General features: G+C 47.3%; 1 protein-coding gene across 1 annotated transcript; it reads left to right on the forward strand.

The window, feature by feature from the left end:
* Window positions 1–5,442: 5,442 nt before the first annotated feature.
* On the forward strand, window positions 5,443–16,270 carry LOC135373169 (uncharacterized). Its single transcript, XM_064606414.1, has 6 exons — window positions 5,443–5,727; window positions 5,834–6,054; window positions 6,139–6,273; window positions 7,410–7,509; window positions 7,590–7,764; window positions 14,442–16,270. Exons 1-6 carry the CDS (start codon window positions 5,443–5,445, stop codon window positions 16,268–16,270), a joined length of 2,745 nt encoding a protein of 914 aa, XP_064462484.1.
* Window positions 16,271–18,385: the final 2,115 nt, after the last annotated feature.

The raw sequence follows: 18,385 nt of genomic DNA on the forward strand, positions 1-18,385 counted from the left end.
GCCCCCTTCTGTGAATCACTGTATCGAGCCAGAAAGGCTCCCTTTGCCCTAAAGATGTTGATCAAACTGTTGGGAAGATCAGATGTAAATGACATAAATTACCAATGGCAGTAATTTGGGATAATCTTATAGCTATTTTAAACCTGGCCAGCGTCAGCATATTTTTAAGAAAATTATTTTTCAGAAGAAATCTTCCCCGAAAGGTCCTAGAAAGATTCAAAAAGGATACACCGGAAACATGCATATTTGCTTGAAAAAATAAGAAGGCCTACCTCAGGGGCCAGCTTGTTGTGGCGTGTCAAACACAGTTCAAACCAGAGCACCGAACAGAACCGGGATTAACCGTAATTTTTAGTTGGAACTCCACCGGAACTGAACCGTAATTACTAGCGCTATCTTGGAGCTGAACCGAAACCGAACCGATATAAAAACTTCGGTTACCGGTTCGCGTTACCGGTTCGGTTCGGGTTGGTGATGTGGGGATTCGAGCGGTCTGCCTGCCTAGATTGGCGGTTGCTCGCGGAAGGGATGAAAGGGGATCATGTTGGTCGAAAAACGGAAATAAATGCATAAAAGCCTAACTAAGCGATCTTGCATCATTTTTAGTGGCTACCATAGCTGGGCGAACTCACTCATGAGGGCCCTCATGAGTGCCCCTCACCCTCACCTCACGCCTTTGAGGTGAGGGTGAGTGAGGGCAAGCCCGCGATCAGGCCATCCGTGAGTGCACTCATGAGGTCCTTACCGTCATGAGGTCTCCTGTGAGTGCACTCATGAGGTCTTACCCTCACGAAGTCCCCTGTGAGTGCACTTATGAGGTTTTGCCCCTCATGAGACCTCCTGTGAGTGCACTCATGAGGTCTGAGGGGCGCCAGGTCTGTGTGAGTGAAGTCACTGGTGAGGCCTGAGGGGTGTGAGGTCAGTATGAGTGCATTCAGAAATGAGGTTAAATGACGCTTACGAGACGTGGGCATGGTTCCAGCGATCCAGCTACCGGCAGGGTGCACTTTAAAGGGCTGGTGTGCACGTATTTAGCAATTTCGTCTACGTCGCGCTGCGAACACAGCAAGCCTCCTGAACTGACGGATTAGTTGGTGATATGGTTCCAGCGACCCAACTACACGCAGTGTACACTTTAAAGGGCTGGTGTGCCCGTTTTTAGCAATTTTGTCTATGTCGCGCCGGGAACAGAGCAAAGCGTCCTCAGCTGACTGATTGCTTGGTGATATGGTACCATCGACCCACCTACACACAGTGTGCACTTTAAAGGGCTGGTCTGCACGTTTTTAGCAGTTTCGTATATGTTGCCCTGGGAACAGTGCAAAGCGTCTTGGCTGACTGATTACTTGGTGACATGGTTCCAGCCACCCAACTACCGGCAGGGTCCACTTTAAAGGGCTGGTGTGCCCGTTTTTGGCAATTTCGTCCACGTCGCGCTGGGAACACAGCCACGTGTCCTGAGTTGACTGATGACTTGGTGATATGGTTCCAGCGACCCAACTCCAGGCATGGCGCACTTTAAAGGGCTCGTGTGCACGTTTTTACCAATTTCGTCTACGTCGCGCTGGGAACACAGCCAAGTGTCCTGGGCTTTGCTGGACATAGACGAAATTGCTAAAAACCGGCACACCTACCCTTTAAAGTGCACGCTCTCGGTAGTTGCGCCGTGGAACCATACCACGAAGTAATCAGTCAGCTCTGGAGACTTTGTTCTGTTCCCAGCGCGATGTACACGAAACTGCTAAAAACAGGCACACCAGCGCCTTCAAAGTGCACCCTGGCGGTAGTTGGGTCGCTGGAACCATATTACCAAGTAATCAGTCAGCTCTGGAGACTTTGTACTGTTCCCAGCGCGATGTACACGAAACTGCTAAAAACGGGCACACCAGCGCCTTCAAAGTGCACCCTGGCGGTAGTTGGGTCGCTGGAACCATATTACCAAGTAATCAGTCAGCTCTGGAGACTTTGTTCTGTTCCCAGCGCGATGTACACGAAACTGCTAAAAACGGGCACACCAGCGCCTTCAAAGTGCACCCTAGCGGTAGTTGGGTCGCTGGAACCATATTACCAAGTAATCAGTCAGCTCAGGACGCTTCGCTGTGTTCCCAACGCGACATAGACTAAATGTGTAAAAACGTGCACATCAGCCCTTTAAAGTGCACCCTGCCTGTAGTTGGGTCGCTGGAACCATATTACCAAGTAATCAGTCAGCTCTGGAGACTTTGTTCTGTTCCCAGCGCGATGTACACGAAACTGCTAAAAACGGGCACACCAGCGCCTTCAAAGTGCACCCTGGCGGTAGTTGGGTCGCTGGAACCATATTACCAAGTAATCAGTCAGCTCTGGAGACTTTGTTCTGTTCCCAGCGCGATGTACACGAAACTGCTAAAAACGGGCACACCAGCGCCTTCAAAGTGCACCCTGGCGGTAGTTGGGTCGCTGGAACCATATTACCAAGTAATCAGTCAGCTCTGGAGACTTTGTTCTGTTCCCAGCGCGATGTACACGAAACTAAAAACGGGCACACCAGCGCCTTCAAAGTGCACCCTGGCGGTAGTTGGGTCGCTGGAACCATATTACCAAGTAATCAGTCAGCTCTGGAGACTTTGTTCTGTTCCCAGCGCGATGTACACGAAACTGCTAAAAACGGGCACACCAGCGCCTTCAAAGTGCACCCTGGCGGTAGTTGGGTCGCTGGAACCATATTACCAAGTAATCAGTCAGCTCTGGAGACTTTGTTCTGTTCCCAGCGCGATGTACACGAAACTAAAAACGGGCACACCAGCGCCTTCAAAGTGCACCCTGGCGGTAGTTGGGTCGCTGGAACCATATTACCAAGTAATCAGTCAGCTCTGGAGACTTTGTTCTGTTCCCAGCGCGATGTACACGAAACTGCTAAAAACGGGCACACCAGCGCCTTCAAAGTGCACCCTGGCGGTAGTTGGGTCGCTGGAACCATATTACCAAGTAATCAGTCAGCTCTGGAGACTTTGTTCTGTTCCCAGCGCGATGTACACGAAACTAAAAACAGGCACACCAGCCCTTTAAAGTGCACCCTGCCTGTAGTTGGGTCGGTGGAACCATATTACCAAGTCATCAGTCAGCTCAGGACGCTTCGCTGTGTTCCCAGCGCGACGTAGGCGAAATTGCTAAAAACGGGCACACCAGCCCTTTAAAGTGCACCCTACCAGTAGTTCGGTCACTGGAACCATATCACGAAGTAATCAATCAGCTCAGGACGCTTTGCTGTGTTCCCAGCGCGACACAGACTAAATTTGTAAAAACGTGCACACCAGCCCTTTAAAGTGCATCCTGCCTGTAGTTCGGTCGCTGGAACCATATCGCCAAGTAATCAGTCAGCTCGGGACGCTTTGCTGTGTTCCCAGCGCGACATAGACTAAATTTGTAAAAACGTGCACACCAGCCCTTCAAAGTGCACCCTGCCGGTTGTTGGGTCGCTGGAACCATATTACCAAGTAATCAGTCAGCTCTGGAGACTTTGTTCTGTTCCCAGCGCGATGCACACGAAACTGCAAAAAAACGGGCACACCAGCGCCTTCAAAGTGCACCCTGGCGGTAGTTGGGTCGCTGGAACCATATTACCAAGTAATCAGTCAGCTCAGGACGCTTCGCTGTGTTCCCAACGCGACATAGACTAAATTTGTAAAAACGTGCACACCAGCCCTTTAAAGTGCACCCTGCCTGTAGTTGGGTCGCTGGAACCATATTACCAAGTCATCAGTCAGCTCAGGACGCTTCGCTGTGTTCCCAGCGCGACGTAGACGAAATTGCTAAAAACGGGCACACCAGCCCTTTAAAGTGCACCCTGCCAGTAGTTCGGTCACTGGAACCATATCGCCAAGTAATCAGTCAGCTTGGGACGCTTTGCTGTGTTCCCAGTGCGACATAGACGAAATTGCTAAATACGTGCACACCAGCCCTTTAAAGTGTACACAGCTGGTGGTTGTGTCGTTGGAACCATATCATCAATGCCTTCATAATTTAATTTGCGCACGTCTGGTATGCGTCATTTGACCTCATTTCTGAATGCCCTCATACTGACCCTACACACCTCAGGCCTCACCAGTGACTTCACTCACAGAGACCTGGCGCCCCTCAGAGCTCATGAGTGCACTCACAGGAGACCTTATGAGCGTAAGACCCTCAGGACTTGCGTTTGTGAGTGCCGTGAGGGTGAGGGCAAGTGAGGGCCGTGAGGGTGAGGGCGAGTGAGGGCATGTGCCCATGAGGGCCGTGAGGGTGAGGTCGAGTGAGGGTGAGGGCGATTGAGGGCATGTGTCTGTGAGGGCCGTGAGGGTGAGGGCGAGTGAGGGCATGTGCCCGTGAGGGCTGTGAGGGTGAGGGCGAGTGAGGGCATGTGCCCATGAGGGCCGTGAGGGTGATGGCGAGTGAGGGCCTATGCTCGTGAGGGCGGTGAGGGTGAGGGCGAGTGAGGGCATGTGCCCGTAAGGGCCGTGAGGGTGAGGGCGAGTGAGGTTTCACCAAAATGCCCACCTATGGTGGCTACCTATAATTTTATAGCATATTAGAACCTCGAACCTGTTCCGAACCGGTTTACACCCTCTGAACCGGTTCGGGGTTCGAGGTACCCGAAAAGTGCGTCGAGGTCCCTTTCACCCGCAAGGCTATGGGAAATTTCCCCTTTTGGGGTTCGTGCAAAAAAGCTCGAGCCTGTCCGTTTATATCGCTTCCTTGGTGTGGCCATGGACTCTGACCTGCGCTGGGCTCGCCAAATTGAACACCTTGAAACCAAAGTGCAGCAATGGCACCCTGCTACTCAACATCTTTCTGGCTTAGGAGGGGGCTGTGATCAGCGCTCCCTTCTAGCCGTTCACGCGACTTTGGTGAAGGTGACTGTGTCTTACAGCCCTCCAACCTTGCACAGGATATCCACCACGTCATAAATACCCTTCGGACCCTGTTTGCCCGAAGCCTTCGCCGCTGCCTTGAAGTTCCAAGCGTGGTTGAAACACGGCAAGTCCTGGCTGAAGCTGGTGAAGTCCCGGTGGAGGTTCATCATAAGCGTTAAACCGATTAACATTTCCTACGTTTGCGTGCGCACATTCCCCGTCACGCACTCCTCAGGAAAATTCGATACCGTCCTGAGAGTGATTTCCATCCCGTACCCCAGAGGATGTTGGTTGCACGTTGTCAACCATGTACATAGTTTTCGTTTCTTCTCTTCCTCGTAAGCTGCCTAAATAAAAGCGAGCTACAGGAGCCATTTTTTTAGTTCCTGCGAGCCGACGAAGTTGTTGGGTTGTCAGCTCCTTGCGCGCGTCTTAGGTCACCTGTGAGAATTCCACGTTCCTGGATCAACAGTAGGTTATGGACCCAGGGAATTTATCAGCCGACTGCAGTGTACTAAAGTACTAGGATATTTGCTGGGAAACCAAGAAGGCATTCCAGGAAATTCTCAAGATGGCATCGGTTGGAGTTTCTGTGACATTACCGGGCGGCGCCATGGAAAAGTTAGACGGGACTAATTACCCGACCCGGAGCTTTATGATGACAACGTTCTTGAAGGAGCAGCAACTCTGGAAAGTCATCAATGGAGATATTCCGACAACTCCAGAAGCGAGAGTTACATGGGATAATGAGGATCTGCAGGTACTCAATGTGATCGTCCCAACGCTATCGAGTGGTCAAACCGCATATGTTATTAACCAGATTTCAGCAAGAGGAGTGTGGAAGAAACTGGAAGAGGTGAGTCGGGGACGCACTTTAGAGAGGATGCTTATCTTGAGGAGGAAACTCAACGCAACGAATTGGGAGAAATGCGAGAATGCGACCCAGTACATGCACCGTGTAGAATCTGTTGCTGAAGAGTTATGTTCCTTGGGAGACTCTCTATGTCGCGGAGGTAGCATCAGTTGGGCTTCAAGGGTTGGCACGTTCGTATTATGGTGTTGCAAGAAGTTTTGACGCCTGTTCAATGGCAAACGTCACTCCTGGGAAAGTGAAATACGCACTGCTGCAAGGAGGACGTCAAACAACGTCAACAGATGAAGCGGCTGCTGAAGTGCTACCAGTGTGGGAAACCTGGCCACTTCGCTCGAGACTGCTACTCCCGACAAGACAACAAAAAATTCTCTGATGCTCATCCTTCGAAAACAGGACAGCAGGATACAAGATCCGAGAGAACAAGACAATGGCCAGAATGACCAAGTCTTCTTCTAGGCAAGAGTTTCTCGAGGGGGAGTTCAAGATCGTCACTACGCCTTTGGCGCAGACTAATGTTGGACGGAAAAAGTTGGCTTGACTGGTCTATAGATTCTGGTGCCAGCAATCATATGACTGGCAGAAAAGAAGTTTTAAGCAACTTCAAAGATGATGAGCGAAGAAAGGTGCCTTTTGCCGACGGGAAGGTTATGAACGCCTGCGGAACTGGAACAGTCATGTTAAAAGTGACAAACGGAAGTGTTGTCAACACGTTGGCAACAAATGAAGTCTTGTATGTACCCGGAAGGGCGAACAATTTGATCTCCGTTTCTCAACTAACTGACAGTGGTGGCACCGTTACATTCAGAGGGGACGAATGTACTGCTTTCAAAGGAAACCGGTTCGTTTTCTCAGGGGCCAAAGAAGCAGGAATCTACAGACTGAATAGGGAAGTGATGTCATCCTTCGCAGAGGTTGCGAGAAACGTAAAAAAGAATGACAGTATGGTGTGGCGTCGGCGTACGTGCCATTTGAACTTCGATACATTGATACAGATGTGTCAACGACACGTTATCAGGGGTTTACCCACCATCCAGCCCGAACATCCCACATGTGAAGATAGCGTTACAGCCAAGCAGCCAAGGACTTCAAGCCCATACACGCTAAACCCAAGAATTACGTACTAGAATTGCTGCATGCCGACCTTTGTGGTCCGTTTCCAGTATTATCGATTGGCGGAAGTAAATACTCCCTCATCATTGTGGATGACCATAGTAGAAAAGTCTTCGTCTACTTCATGAAATACAAGGATGAAGCAGGGGACAAAATTATACATTTCGTACGTTAAGCAGAAGTACAAACAGGAAGAAAAGTGAAGTGATTGGGAACAGACAACGGTGGGGAATTTCTCGGTGAACACCTCGAGCGCTTTTTGTGGAACAAAGGTGTCATTCATGAGAAGACTGTTCGGCATTCACCAGCTCAAAACTGAATAGCGGAGCGCATGAACCGCACCCTAGTAGAAACTGCAAGATCAATGTCGACAGAGTCCAAACTCCCGCCCGAATTTTGCGCTGAGGCATGAACACTGCTGCGTATGTCCGGAATAGATGCAGCAAAACCGTTCTAAATGAAAAAGTCCCCGAAGAAGTGTTTACAAAGCGACCTCAGAGGGCGAAGTAGTTCAAAACCTTCGGATGTCTTGCCTACATATCCATTCCCGATAGGTACAAGACGAAGCTGGATAATCGAAGCAAGCCTGTCATATTCCTCGGCTACTGCATCGACAGGAAAGGTTACCGTTTCTACGACCCTCAAGAGAAGCGTGTAATTGTGAATCGGGACATCACTTTTGTCGAGTCGAACAGAAGAGAGGATCATACTTACTACAAGAGGCTCTCGTTCAGACACCACGACACGATGAAGTTCAATACATCGTTTCGCGGGGCACAAGCACTAACGACAACCAGACAGACCGGGAAGAAATTCACGAGCACGAAGCGGCTCTCGAACACGAGCCAACCGCTGAAGATGGCAACACTAGTGACGAGGAGGACGGCAACGGGAACGAACCAGAGATTCGTGAGCATCCCATCCCTTATGAAAATTCTAATTGAGTTTCTGTTGAAACTCTATTGAGTTTGCTCAACACGTGGTGTAGAATTTGTGTTGGTTGAAAGTCAGTTGAATTTCTGTTGAGAAAGCTATTGAATTCTTGTTGAGAGCTGTTGAAAAGTGGCCACCGCGTTCTTACGGAATTTCTGTTGAGTTCCAGTTGGGAGAATTTCTGTTGATTTTCTGTTGAATTCATGTTGAAAGGCAACATGTGCTGTGATTATTGAGAATGTGTTGAGTTTCTGAATATTTTGTATTGTGTGTGCGTACTTGAAAACAATACGGGACAGATCGCATAAAAGAGGCACTATGTGCCCTACCTCTCACCAATGTCGTAGATGGGTAGAAATCCGCTAGGGGAGTAAAAAGGGAGTTGCCTCAGGACGAGAGCCGCCAATATTTCGAATGAAGACTGTTCTTCTTCTGGGCACTGTCCTCATCATTGGCCTGGTATATGATGAGGACAGTGCCCAGAAGCAGAACAGTCTCTGCTCGAAATATCGGCGGCTCTCGTCCTGAGGCAGCTCCCTTCTCACCAATCTCTTGTTTCATATCCAAGTACAGAACTCGAGATGAGGTGGAAATGTGGTGTGTGGTACAATTACTTTATTTCCCGTGCAAGTAGTGAGGCCAGGCTGTTTTTTATGTACGCGGCACCTGCCGCCGGGTACTTGCTGCACGTATAGGCTGCAAAAGAATAGGAAGACAAGTAGTTGTAATAAGATATATCAAAATAATTCCTCAGACGTGGGTCGTTCCACGCGAGATGGTCCAAGGTGGTAGCCTGACCATCTTCAATACGTAAAAAAGAGTAATACAGAGCTGTAGCAAGCCACATCAAAGGAATGATTCTGAAAGGCACAACATGAAAAATATTGTGAGTGATTTGGGGGAGGACCCAAAAGTTTGCACTGAGGAAGCATATCTGGTGTTTCTTTCATTGATGTACACCGGCTTTGTCTCATTAACTATACAATGGATTTTGTATATAATTGGAAGATTGAATACTTGCCCAAAGTGACTTATCTACAGTTCCTCCCTCAATCTTTAATGGCATGTCAAAACTACAATTCCTCCACTGCTACACTTTTTCATGCATTTTTCACACATTTTGTGGCCAAAATGAACGTGGTACTCTTCCTGTTAGAAGCACTTCAAAAGGAAGGCATAGGATTTGTGGAATTTTGTACCTGAATTCACAAACCACGACGATCCACGTAAAAACAGCCAGAATATCAGAATCGACTGAAAGGAGCATAGTCTGTATGACACAAACTACTGTGTTGCACACAGAGATTATACACAAAAAGAAAAAGGCCAACAAAAGTACAGATAAATAAGGTAAATAGCAAGCGAGCTGGAGGTAAAGATCCATAACTTGAACATCCGAGACTGTGGAACAAAAAATGACAGACACAAATAAGGTCTCATTGGTTGTACAAATGGATCCTCTTGGTGAATAACTTCTGTCTCATTAGAACAGCTTACCCTTGAGACCTTGTTTATGTCTGTCATTTTTTGTCCCACAATCTCGGGTTTTGAAGTTATGGATCTATACCATCAGCTCGCTTGCTATTTACCTTATTTATCTATACTTTTGTTGACCTTTTCTTTTTGCGTATAATCACTGTGTGCAACACTGTAGTTTGTGTCCTTTCAGTCGATTCTGATATTCTGGCTATTTTGATGTGGATCGTCATGGTTGGTGAATTCAGGTACGAAATTCCACAAATCCTATGTCCTTCCTTTTGAAGCGCTTCTAACGGGAAAAGAACCACGTTCATTTTGGCCACAAAATGCGTGAAAAATGCATGAAAAAATGTAACAGTGGAGGAATTGTACTTTTCACATGTCATTAAATGTTGAGGGAGGAACTGTAGATAAGTCACTCAGGGTAAGTATTTAATCTCCTAATTATATACAAAACGCATTGTATAGTTAATGAGACAAAGCAGGTGCACATCAATTAAGAAAACACAATATATGCTACCTCAGTGCCAACTTTTGGGTCCTCCACAAAATCACTCAATATTTTTCATGTTGCGCCTTTCAGAAACATTCTTTTGACGTGGGTCTCTTTTATTATTCTTATGCTTACAGCTTTGTTTTTGTTTTGTTTTTTAAGAATGAAGATGGTCAGGAAACCAACTTAGATCACCTCACATGTAAAGACTTCCATACATATATCTAACCAAAGAAATTAATGATGAAAGAAGGAATTCACTGAAAACGATAACCAGCTGTAGAGCTCGGACCCACATCTTCTGGATTACCGGTCCAGGGGTCTTACCATTTGAGCTAAGTTAACACACCTCTCCAGTGTCTCCCAAGGGTGCATCATTTCAAGGGACAGAGCCCTACAGCTCGGTAACCTTTTCAGTCACATCCTTCTTTCATCATTATTTTTTTATGCACTTGAGGCTTTGTATGTATTTGTCCTTTATGTGGTTGGAGAAGAAATAACATAATACACATAAAGCACAGTGAGGCATATGCTCCACCCAGGCCACAAGGAGGTACAATTAATTTGAGCCACATTCTGTTAATGCAGCAAAAACACCTATTTCCACTGAAAGAAAGACTGTAGGCTTTTTTTTCTGTTGTGGTTGAAGGGCACACGAGATGATAGTAAATTGTTTCCAGAGGCTGTTACGTCGCATTCTGACATGATCTGAGCCAATATGGTCAGCTGATGCTATAAGACGTACAGAAAACACATGCCAGCAGATTCTGAACATGCTATAGGAGAGGATATGCCCTTGAAATGATGAGATTTGTTCATTTTCCAGATGACTTCAGGTATGCGAAAAAAAATAATAAATGTTGACAAAGCTGTTATGAAGCAGCGACTGCAACTAATCTGTAGAACTGGGCAGAACAGTTGAATGCAAAATTTGTTCAAAGCGTGTTATAGCGTCATACAGATGGGATATGAATGAGCTGACGAAAGATTTTTCTTGCGTAAGAACAAATACACCTGTAGGTTCTCAAAATGGAAAAGAAGAGTGTCGATTTTCACAGGAGAGAGCCACAAAGGCATCTTTTTTTTTTTCTTTCTCTGTTTTGAACAAGCTGCAGCACGTTATGGTGACAATTTTTTTATATTTTCTAAAGAAAAATAAACATGTAGATTTTCAGTATGTTGCAGGAGAGGACTAGTTCTACAAAATAAGGGAAGATTTCTTTCAGACGACCTATATGTGGATATACTATGTGAAAAAAAAAATTGCAAGTGCTGGATATTCTCAAACACTTGGTTAAACAATGAGTATAGATCAGCTTGCTACTTTTATGTGAAGCTAATCACAAGCAATCAGTTACAAGCATAAATAATCTGGGGCTCCTTCAAGAATGCTAATTTGTCAGAAATTTATGCTCCGTTCTTGAGTTCTCACCACGTCACCAGATTTATTCTCGTTCTACATACCCTTCCTTTGGGATGGCAGACCCGTGCTTCCCCTCTAACACCAGGCAAGGAAAACGCACAAATGATGTATATGTAGATGTCAGTAGGAAGCTCGTAAGGGACAACTTCATATTTCGGCACAGTTTAATGTGCCCCCATTGTTGAAGAAAACAAAATGATGATTTACATTCGATATATGCATCGTCGAAAAAATGCACACACTTTTTTTTTCAGTGATATTTAAGAGAGTCAAGCTACATCTCTGGCTGGTTTTAGCCGGAATAGCCCAGGTTGACAGTTACACAAGCTGACGTATGTCAGCATTGAAAATGTAAAGGAAAAAAAAAAGACAATTTAAAATGCCTCACTCAATTTACTACATTTCACAGCTTACACCTTGACAAGTGTTTTTTTTATCCTAAAATGGTTTCATTGCCAAAATCAACGACAATGACCGTCATCACATTAACAAGTTTCAACTGTATACCAAGTAATAACAAACATGTGCTTACTTTTTCTGCAATCAAGATGTGAATTACATCGTTGAGTTGCTGGCCTCAGTGAAAAATAACTGCTTGTGATGTCACTGCTGAGTGAGTACGGCACCGCTAGTGACGCAACATGTGACTCCAGTGTCTGTCTCCCCACCCCATGTTATTTCATGAGCAATTAGCATCAGAATCAAGTAGCTTACATGATGCACTTATGAAGGGTAATTTCATGTGAGCCGATAAACATACTGCAGTGGTAATTTACAATGTAGTTTGTGGTTGTGGAGCACACTCATGTTCAGTATGCCATGTGAACTAGAGGAGCATTTTCTGTCATAAACATTAGATGAGCGAAGACCCCCAAAAATGTAAGCACTGTTTACATGCATTTGACGACCTGCATTTTTATTACTGAGAGGCTGTCTGCGTAGCTAGAGGGAAAGGGCGCTGGCAATGTGGCACATGTTCATAAGATGTAGAACCAGAGAAACAGAAAAAAATCGACAGCATATCATGATCTCAATCATGTCATTGTGTCCGTGTTTCTGTCTCCTGTTCTGCATTTGTTAATTGAGGCCGCGATATCCCAAACGGGGCCCAAGAGAAAGCAGATGAAGTGAGCGCAATATGCCACAAAACCAAGGAAACTATCTCTCTACGACTGCATTATATTCAAGTGGGAAGGGAGTTGCTCAGGACAGTCCCTCGGAGCTGTCCCTTGGGGGTGCTGACCCACAATTCGCATGAACCTATAAACACGTCAACCTAACCCTTTAATTACTATCCCAATGATGAGGACGGTGCCCAGAAGAAGAACAGTCTCTGTTCGAAATATCGGCGGCTTCTGTCCTGAGGCAACTCCCTTACTACATCTCTACCGGTTCGCTGGATTTCTACCCATCTACGTTCGCTACTGACGATCCGATGGCCTCAGGAGGTAAGCAACCCGTCCTCTGTTTCTCACATGACGCACTCCTAGGGGATAGCTGTTACAAGTACATACACGAACACATCCCGCACGGAGAGCACGGACCTCACATACACTTCTCAAGCGGCGCAAGAATACGAGACATCATGACACATGTAACCGCCCCCCACCGATCACGCACTTCATACTCCACGTAGGGACCAACGACATCGCACGGTCGACAACGCAACATGTCATCCAGGAATTCGAAGCACTAGTTTCCTTCATCACAAATAACAGATCAGGCGCTGAAATAGTACTGACAACGATACTTCCCCGAAGACAGAACAAACACCGAGCATACATACACCAGGACACATGGCTACACGAATTCAACAGGAAGGCGCACGCTGTCAACAACCGCCTCATCCACATGCGTCAGGCACACACCAACGTTATGGTTATCACACACCCAGCTTTCGAATACCACGCTGAAGCACATCTCGCTCGGGACGGCCTCCACCCAAACCACGCAGGCGTACGAGCTATGGCACACAACATCAAACACCTAATGGTCCGTAGATGCCGTCCTGCACTGACAAACGCTCAAATACAACATCCTCAACCAGCTCACACTTTAAGTGCCAACACCGCAAACACGCCAGAACACTCGACGGCATCAAAGGGGACCACAACGACCACTGCGCCCACGCATACACACGCGACAAACGACAACACTCCAAACACAACCCGCGCACACACAAAGTTCACTCAAACTGGGACACCGAAGACCACAAGCACAGGCAGATGACATCGAGGAACACAGCGGGTCTCCACAGCCACTGACCCCACAGCCACCGACCACACAGACACGACGCACTCGCACGTCACGTAGAAAACACCGTTGACTATCTAATCACCAGCTTACGAAGCAGTCAACGAACTTCCTACGAGCGCGAAAACTCATGGAGAAACGTAGCCGATACCTACATCATCTACGGATCTACACCCACCACCTGGCGCACAACACAGTACCTAAATGTCTCACCCCTAAAACAGTTTCTGCATTAGGAAAACTGACATCTGAACTAGAGCTAGAGTGGGCGTCAGCCCTTAGCAACACAGCCCGTACGCCTCTAGAAATATTAAAGAAACAGTGCCACGCGCAGCTCGCTACGATCCAAGCCCACATAAACAATATCAGTCTCACCGACGCGGAGGCAAACCCTCTGGAACTACACATTCAACATCTCAACCGCGAGCTAGCTAACAAGGAACACTCAAAACTCGGAAAACCTAATTCCAACAACGACACGGATACCGGATCCACTAACACAACACACGCAGCAGCCGAACAAATCATTTCCAGCACCACAACCACAACTCTCCGCAACATCGCTGAGCCACCCCGAGAAAACGCCAGCACCGAGAGCTGGGTGACCAAAGGCTCCGGGCTAGGTTGGTTCTAGAGAAAGATCTAACCATCGACACTGCGTTTCGCTTGTCGGAAAGTGTTCTCTCCGCTGAGTTGGAATCACGACAGGTGGAAGCTGACTGGAATTCAAAATATTCGGCATCATCAGTTGCCAAGGTGCAAGACAAAGGTAGAGACCCGAAAGCAATCAGATGCTTCCGATGTGGAAATTTTAATCACGCCGAAAACACGTGTCGATTTAAGCTAGAAGAATGTCGTTTCAGCAAGAAGAGGGGCCATATTGCCAAGATGTGTAAGAGTAAATCGAAGGCCGCGAAGTCAAAAGTAAAACCCGTCACGAACGTACTCCGTATTCTCGAACGTAGGAGGAAAGAGATGGCAAGTTCGTTCTTTGCACTATTTTAGGACAAGATATAGAGCTACAAGTTGACACAGGATCAAAGCACACGGTGCTCGATCACCAGTCGTGGTTAAAACTTGGGAAGCCTGAGCTTAGTCAACCCAAGTACAGTTTGCAAGGATTCAACCAGAATCACATTGCTCTCAAGGGACAAGGGCAAGTAGACGTGTCGTATCAAGGACGCAGTCATCGACTAGAGATAGTAGTTACTGAATCTACCCACACAAATCTCCTTGGAAGAGAGTGGATCGAAAAGCTGGGAGTCGATCTCAATGGGCTGTTTGTAGGAGCCGTGGATTCCTTGCCGGGTTCCTTTGCCACTGGGCTACAGTCGCATAAGGACTTGTTCAGGAAGGAACTTGGTAGGTGCCAGAAGATTAAGGTTCACTTGCAGTTGAAAGCTGATGCAACGCCTAAGTTCTTTAAACCGAGACCTATACCATTCGCCTTACGTTCACAGGTTGAGGAGGATTTGGATAGGCAGGTCAGGAACGGAGTGCTCACGCCAATTGAATACTCGGATTGGGCGACACCAATTGTGGTCGTGCCGAAGCCGAACGGAGCAGTAAGAGTGTGTGGAGATTTTAGTGTGTCGGTTCATCCACAGTTGGATGTTACACAGTACCCACTTCCGAGGCCAGAAGAACTTTTTGCTAAACCGAATGGTGGCCAGAAATTTTCCAAGCTGGACCTTTCCGAAGCCTACCTGCAAATGGAATTAGACGAAGAGGCTGAGAAAGTGTTGGTGATTACTACGCACAGAGGCTTGTTTCAATTTAATCGTATGCCGTTTGGAATTGCTTCTGCCCCAGCGATCTTTCAGCGTACTATGGAGCAAATAACAGCAGGTTTAGACGATGTTGCCTGTTACCTGGATGATATTATTGTGACTGGCTGTGACGATAATGAGCAAAAGAAAAATCTGGAGACCGTTCTTCTAAGGCTGCAAGAGTATGGTTTCGTTCTGAAGGAGGAGAAATGCGCCTTCTTGCAAGAAGAGGTAGAATACCTTGGACAAGTGGTGTCGGCTACCGGATTCTCCCCTTCACCGAAGAAGGTATCTGCAGTTCTGAACATGCCAGAGCCGACCAACGTTTCAGAACCGAGAGCATTTCTTGGCATGGTGCAGCACTACAGTAAGTTTATACCAGGATTGGCAGATTTATCAGCACCACTAAACAAGTTGCTTCGTAAAAACAAGCCTTGGTGCTGGTCTGAGGAATGCATAGACGCTTTTGATGGACTTAAACAGCGGTTGACAGCCGTCGACGCCTTGACCCATTTTGATCCCAAGAGACCGATCTATTTAGCAGCTGATGCATCTTCAGAACGTCTGGGTGCTGTCATCTATCATAACATTGACGGGAAGGAAAAACCTATTGCACATGCGTCGAAAACTCTGTCGGTAGCTGAGAAGAACTATGCTCAAATAGAGAAAGAAGCTCTAGCCATCATCTTCGGTTTAAAAAAGTTCCACCAATACCTCTGGGGAAGGAAGTTCACGTTGTTTACAGATCATACACCCCTCACCACCATTTTTGGTCCGAAGAAGGGTATCCCGGTTACTGCAGCTAACAGGTTACAACGTTGGGCTTTAATCATGATGGGTCACGTCTACGATATCCAGTATAAACCAACACAACTAATGGGAAACGCCGATGGACTATCTAGGCTGGCCGTTGGACCGGATCATGATTTTCAACGACAAATATCCAGTGACAACATTGTTGAATTTGAAGACGTCAATGTAGTCTCGTTAGAAGTCATGTCAGTTTTACCTGTTACGGCGACTTCTATTGCAGAAGAGACACTAGAAAGACGCAGTGCTAGCTGAAGTTCAGCGTCGCTTGCTAGAGGGCGATTCAGCTGCAGTCGACATGCCAGAACTTCGTGCCTATGTTCAGCGTCAGAGTGAGTTCTCTATTTCTCACGGTTGCATTTTGCTTGGAATGCGCACAGTTATTCCCACCAAGTTTCGCAAATGCATTTTGGACGTACTTCATTAGGGACACCTAGGCCAAACGAAAATGAAGATGCTTGCCAGATCTTTCGTTTGGTGGCCAGGAATAGATACGGACATAGAAGCTACAGTCAAAACGTGCGAGTCCTGCGCTTCCATCGGAGACGATCCCAAGCCTGTACCTTTGCATCGTTGGGAACGTCCGGAACACCCATGGAGTAGACTCCACGCAGACTTTGCGGAGTACGAGAAGGACAACTACTTGATTGTCATAGATGCGTACAGTAAGTGGCCGGAAATAATCAAAATCCGTCGAGTAACCGCGAATGACACTATTAACGCTTTTCACGAAATTTTCCTGCGTCAAGGCTTTCCTGAACAGTTGGTTACTGACAACGAGACACAGTTTACCAGTTTGGAGTTCAAGTCATTCCTGGGGACTTATGGGGTCCACCACATCTTAACACCGCCCTACCACCCGAAATCAAACGGGCAGGCGGATAATTTCGTCAGGTCAATGAAGCAGGCCTTGCGTCGCGCTAAATGTGGAAGGGAGGAAGACCCTCTAGGAACGTTTCCGTCTAAGTACAGATCTTCACCTCACATCTCCACCGGAAAAACACCTTGCGACTTGCTTAACAAGAGACCTTTCAGGTTCAAGCTAGGTTTAGTTCGCCCGCCCACACAGGACTACTCAGGACAGTCTTCGCACACCTCTCCAAAAGGGTGACAATAAGTTTTGTCACTATGGATAAGGTTTGGGTGAAAGATCCAACCCGTAAACATCATTGGGTCAAAGGTGTGATCATCAGTCGTGAAGGCAACGTTGTATATGATGTTCAACTGGATGGCAGAAAACGGCGCCGCGTTCATGCTGACCACTTGAAGAGTAGGGTGTCGTCAGATGTCGGGTCGCCTAATGCTTCTCTGTGTTCAGGTCGTCCACGGGAACCTGGGGCGATTCCCTTGAGCCTGACCATGGACATCAACTTGAGGCCCCAGGCTTCGTCTGCGCCTCCTGCACTCGACGTCGTCTTCCCACAACAGCCACCTGGAAACCCAACAGCAGAGCCTCCGCGGAGATACCCTATCCGTCAAAGAAGACCTCCTGCCCGTTACAGGTTCACAGCCTTAGGAGGGAGGAATGATGTAGACGACGACGACCGAGCTATGACGGAGCGAGGCTCGTGACCTGCTGTTTGCATTCGTCAGCTGGCCGACAGCTGATCAGCAGCTGTTCCCGGAGAGCTGGTCATTAAACGCTCTGCCAACGTGAACCCAGCCTAATTCTTATTCTAGTAGCTTTGCAGATACTACAGACTCAAAATTTCTAGCGAGGTGCTCCATTGTATGCATTTGTAATGAGACGAAAGTATATCACATATTCGAGTTTTGAAAAACACAATCGTCGTCATCGTCGTCCTTGTATACCGGAGCGGGAGAGGCGACCACTTCGATTATTGACGCTTCCGCCACACCAGTCACAGGGGCGGCATCCAATGTATTGCTCCGTAGACGAAAGCGTGCTGGGCGAACGCAATGCATCCTGGACAGGTCCTGGTCGCACGTCACAGCAACCGTCAAGGCACACGTGACCTTAAAGATTTCGGCGCCCGTGATCGGCGGCAAAACCATTCGTAAACAATGCGGTTGTTGTTTCTGGACGACGTTTTGGATGTTTTTCGACCACGGTAATTATTTTTATCCGATAATCTCGCAGTAAAACGCGCAATTTTGCACATAAAGCCTCGTATTGTTGACAACTTCCAAAGATGTGATGACGACCGCGCGTTAAGACTTACCGAGCCGATGCGATGTACCAATGGGCTACCATGTTGCGGAAGAAGCACCGCATAGTTTACGCTGGCAAAATACGGTCAGCTCTTGGTGTTATGACGGCGAAAATATGTCGGTAAGCGGCAAAACGACATGTAAACAAAATCACATGACCTCAAAATGACGTTTTCTATGACGTGCGACCAGGACAAG

Source organism: Ornithodoros turicata, unplaced genomic scaffold (assembly GCF_037126465.1).
Source record: "Ornithodoros turicata isolate Travis unplaced genomic scaffold, ASM3712646v1 Chromosome211, whole genome shotgun sequence".
Lineage (NCBI taxonomy): Eukaryota > Metazoa > Arthropoda > Arachnida > Ixodida > Argasidae > Ornithodoros > Ornithodoros turicata.

What these genes read in the sequence shown, in the direction of transcription:
- LOC135373169 (XM_064606414.1), top strand. Translation starts at nt 5,443, where the DNA reads ATGGCATCGGTTGGAGTTTCTGTGACATTACCGGGCGGCGCCATGGAA. An exon ending in ACGACCCTCAAGAGAAGCGT is followed by an intron (nt 7,510 to 7,589) that starts GTAATTGTGAAT and finishes GCTCTCGTTCAG; the next exon opens with ACACCACGACACGATGAAGT. An exon ending in CGGGAACGAACCAGAGATTC is followed by an intron (nt 7,765 to 14,441) that starts GTGAGCATCCCA and finishes GCACTATTTTAG; the next exon opens with GACAAGATATAGAGCTACAA.